This window comes from Callorhinchus milii, unplaced genomic scaffold (assembly GCF_018977255.1).
Source record: "Callorhinchus milii isolate IMCB2004 unplaced genomic scaffold, IMCB_Cmil_1.0 Scaffold759, whole genome shotgun sequence".
NCBI classification, from domain to species: Eukaryota; Metazoa; Chordata; class Chondrichthyes; order Chimaeriformes; family Callorhinchidae; genus Callorhinchus; species Callorhinchus milii.
In genome coordinates this window covers 15259-20320 of record NW_024705500.1, presented here as the reverse complement: position 1 = coordinate 20320, position 5062 = coordinate 15259, and the positions used below count along the sequence as shown (strand labels likewise).

Below are 5062 nucleotides of genomic sequence, written 5' to 3'. Positions count from 1 at the left end.
AGGTTCGTTATTATAATCGCATAATAATAATTATAATCGCACTGTGATAATGTTAGAATCACACTGTGCCCATATGCATGTTAAGTGATTGCGAACCGGGGGTAGGATTTGCAAGATTTGAATCTCATTTCAACTATTAAAATCCCACTGTAGTCGTATTAGAATAAAACTGCCCACTGTTGGATGAATATCATGTTAATTTAATCGAATAGTTATAAACGGTATGTAAACATATCAAGTGTATAACAATCACATATTATAACATAATTACATTTCATGTGATTTGAAAAACATACGTGCATTTTAAAAAATGAGAATTTCGTGGACCTTGTGGGGAGATAGAGCACGGTGGATCGGATCGTCTCCGCTGCTGTCGACTTGGTCAAGCAGCGAATGTTTAACTCCAGTCACAGCGCCTTACACAAACTACATCCCCCAACAAGGCAGCTTTCCCGCTGCTGTATATTGTGTTTTTGGTGTGTATTTTCTCATACGCCTTGCCCAAAACGACTGATTGTCCGCTAAACAGCCTCGCCTGTAAACCACCATTGTTGATAGTGTTGTTTGAGAGCAGCTATTAAAGTCGCTTGCGGCAAACGAGGTGGTGGCTGGCCAAACCATGCCTCGTGTTTGTCTCCGGAGTGATGACGGATACAAACCAGACCAAGCGGAGACCATGTACCAGATCGGATTTTGGTTACTGATGTTAGAGTGATTGTATTGCAAGTGTGGTCACTACGCGTCTGTACGTGCTCACTCCCGAAGCTTGGCGGTTTTTGGAAACGCCACGGGGCTGCATTCACTTTAAATTGAGGACAATGGAGGGCAGGGTTAACGTGTTTTTCCATTTATTCAAAATAAGCGCACAATTACACACTGAGATGCACTTACATATTCATGCATGAAGCACAATGGGCACATAACTCTTCGGTATGTTAATAGACATGCGGATTGTAACTTCCAATATTAACAATCGAATGCAAATATCCTGAAAGACAAAGGATTGGATCCTAGCGGGGGAGTTATAAGGCGGCTCAGAAGCAGAGCTCAATGCCATTTCGAGAGGGAACTTGATGAGGTTGGACGCTCGACTCGTCGCTCTGCTGATCGCCCTTCAACCGCGAGACAACGCAGCCTGGCGAGCACAATTGCTGTGTCGACAGTTAGGCGACTTTGCGTCGGGAGAGTTCGTGGCGACATCTTCAGACGGGTTCCAGACATCGAATTACCGTGAAGCTCCAAGTAAGTGTCTATTTTCGCGGATAAACTCTTAAATGTGTTCGTCGTCAATTAGCGGGATTTTTTTGCGTCTCGGTTCGACGCGAGTGTTAAACATCCTTGCGGCCGATAGCGTACTTTTGACTCGATAACACCGCTGCTGTTACTAAGCTCACATGGAGCAGAGACGCTCTCCACAGCCCCACGCACACGGAGACAAGAAGCCATTCAATTGCTCTGTGTGTGGGAAGGCATTTGCACGGCAATCAAGTCTTCAGAGACACCAGAGAACACACACGGGCGAGAAGCCATTCCTGTGTCCTGTGTGTGGGAAGGCATTTGCACGGTCATCAACTCTTCAAACTCATCAGAGAATGCACACGGGCGAGAAGCCATTCCTGTGCCCTGTGTGCGGGAAGGCATTTGCACGGTCGTCAACTCTTCAAACTCATCAGAGAACGCACACGGGCGAGAAGCCATTCCTGTGCCCTGTGTGTGGGAAGGCATTTGCACGGTCATCAACTCTTCAAACTCATCAGAGAACGCACACGGGCGAGAAGCCATTCCTGTGTCCTGTGTGTGGGAAGGCATTTGCACGGTCATCAACTCTTCAAACTCATCAGAGAATGCACACGGGCGAGAAGCCATTCCTGTGCCCTGTGTGTGGGAAGGCATTTGCAGACTCATCAACTCTTCATAGTCATCAGAGAACACACACGGGCGAGAAGCCATTCCTGTGCCCTGTGTGTGGGAAGGCATTTGCAGACTTATCAACTCTTAATAGTCATCAGAGAACACACACGGGCGAGAAGCCATTCCTGTGCTCTGTGTGTGGGAAGAAATTTGCACACTCATCAACCAGGAACAGGCATCAGAAGGTCCACAATGATAGGAAACTGAAATCAAAAGCTGAAATTCAAGGTGCTGCAATGAGTCCTGAAGAAGTTTCCACCTTCGATCCCATGCAGTTGGATCCCGAGAGATGGCTGGATGTAATGGAGTGGCTCGAGGATCAAACAGAGAGCTCGGGGTGACTGACAAAATATTACGTCATGTGGTTATACCTATTAAGCCGTTTCGAGTACTTTTGTGTGTAATTTGACCATTTTAGTTTTACAGTTTTTTTGAGAGTTTAATTACGTGCACAGTGGTGGTTGTTATGTTATCGGATTACTTGCCGAATTGGTGTGAAGAGCACTGGTTGTGAGAGGGTTCAATTGTAGTCGTTAAGTGTTCCTGTTGAGCTAAAGTTGGAATGCGTCTGTAGGTACATCTTTACTCAACATTTTAAACGGTGTTTTTTTCAAGTATATAGCTTTTTTTGATTGGTATTAATCGACTTTAGATAGCCTGTTTCAGGATGTACATTGATGACGCGTTCGTTGGATATATGGCATTGACTTCAACATAGACGCACAGTGAACAAATGTGGTGAACTAATAAGGAAATCATGGGGAATGATACTTTAACGCGTTGGTATTCCTGGAACGGATATGGTTTGCATTGTATTGTAACTGTTTGAACATTGGACATAATACATTCGGTTCGAGTTTTGACTTAAAATGATTGCAGATGAATAAAAACGATTTTTTAAACAAATGTGTGTCCGTTTATTTATTCATATCAACAACGTGTTTTAAGCGAGTTTCAGGTGGAGGATCTTCGTCACACAAATCTGCCCTTAACCGGCAGCATCTTGGCTGTCTCCCCATTAACATGTGTCCCTGGAGGGGAAAGGGCCCCATTATTTATCGATTCACAACGTTACGGTCCCTATCATCAAGTATACAGGGAATCCTGTACGCTAAGACACGTGAACTGTAACACTATAAACGATAACACGAAACATTTAAACTACTATACACTAGTTTAATCATTTATAACACCAAAAACAGAGGTACGGTATCATAATCTCATTACAAGCAGTAGAATTTCAACGTGATCGTATTAAAATCATACTCTGCGCATATGTATGTATAGCGTACGTGCAAGTGAACTGTGCTCGTATGTACGTATGTAATATGCATCTATGGCCTTTGGACATGCGAACCGGTGGTCGGATATGCCGAATTGGGGGGTGCAGGATTATGATCGGATTAAAACGATTATAATAACACTTTGGTAGTATTCGAATAACACTGAGCTAGAATGTATGTTAAATGTAGATGCACATCGGGAGTAGTAAATTGTGCCTGGGTGGTGCCAGATTTAGAATTGCATCAACATTATTAAAATCGCACCATGGTCGTATTAGAATCAAGCTGCCCACTGCTGGTAGAATGTTCCATCGCAATGGCACCGCATAGCAATATACAGCATTGATATTGGGCATGGAGCCTACAAGCGCAACCTTGCGCATTTTGAACTGGTTCTCGCCGCCGGTCCCGCGCCCATGGTAGAATCTTGTGCATGTCGGGGCGTCAAGGGTTCACACCACAGCCTTGAAGGATTAGGCAGGTCCCTGGCTTCTTTTGGAGAATTTGACCAGGCTCCAGGCACCGGTTCCTCGCACGTGGCGGATTCCTTGAGGCACCCCGGGCCTCAGGGGCTCAGAAACTGTGGGCGCCACAACACATTTCCTTTTGGCGTACGGTTTCCGTTGCCGAGCGCCCCACCACGTCGGACACACCAGACTTGGCCTGTACAGGACATGGGGATGAGCTGTCTGGGTGGGGACGGACATAACAACATGCGTACACACTGCGGCCATGTCACCTCTATGACTTCTACCTGTCGCCGCCGTGGGCGGAGCAACTTGGTGGACGTACCCGGTGTCACCTTTGGGCAACACAACCTGTCTACGACCGCTCATGGAAGCACGTGTTCCCGCCGCCCCGTGTTCTTTCATTAGCGGCTTGCGCTCAGACAGGGACATTTCCTCGTTGTAAATCGTTTCACAACGTTCCTGGTCCCGAAACCCGAAGTATACGGGGGATCACCTTTACTCTATAACATGTAAACTGATAACACTATGAACATAACACTAAACATTAAACGACTGTAAAAATGTTTTTCTAATAGATTCCACCATAAACGAAGTTACGGTATGAGAATGTCATTAGAAGCATTTTGATCGCTCATATGTATGTAAAGTGTACGTTCAATCGAATCGGGGGACGGATATGCGAACTGTGGGGGTTTGCAGGGTTAGAATCGCATTCAAATTATTCTAGTAACAATATGTTCGTATGCGCATTTTACTGTGCTTGAATATATGTTATGTGCAAATGCGAATAGTTAGTCATAAATGCGAGGCAGGGTTTTAAAATGTGCATGTTTAATCCCAGTGTTAACGTTAATCCAGTGTTAGCATTATATTTAAGGACAATATTGTTAATATCAATTCGTCTGGACATGGCACGTGCCTTGTTCGTCTCGATCAACGAAAATAAGTACAATGTCGGTCATAAAGGTGTGCGAGTTCATTCATAAGCAGTGTTCGCTGATCCCCGATGACACAGACCTATACACCCAAACAAAGTACTCTTTATTAATTTAATTATCAGCACAGACATCATCTCAATCATTTCCAAAGACGTGTGGGGTCCCGCGAGAGCAGGGCCTGGCAACAAATATCTGAGCAGCGGAAGCAGCAGAATCAGAAGTAGCTGCGTCGCCCTCGAAATGTGATGTTGCTGCTGCTGCATTTGCTTCTGCGTCGATCAAGATTGACGCTCTTGATCAACTCTGACATTGTAGACTCTCACATGTTAAATTCTAACATAGTGAAATATATATTATAACCTATGAACTACAACCTAGCCATTGTTACGCTTTAAAATACGATTAACTGTTATAGTGCAGAACCACATAATTGGAGGTGTGGGATTATAATCGCATACTA

At 44.7% G+C, this 5062-nt stretch overlaps 1 protein-coding gene across 1 annotated transcript; it reads left to right on the top strand.

The window, feature by feature from the left end:
- Positions 1-1394: 1394 nt before the first annotated feature.
- Positions 1395-2069, top strand: LOC121852329 (endothelial zinc finger protein induced by tumor necrosis factor alpha-like; the record flags this gene model as incomplete). The annotated part of the gene is made up of 1 exon (XM_042346428.1): positions 1395-2069. A coding segment is annotated over exon 1 (675 nt), but the record flags the coding sequence as incomplete, so codon positions are not given.
- Positions 2070-5062: the final 2993 nt, after the last annotated feature.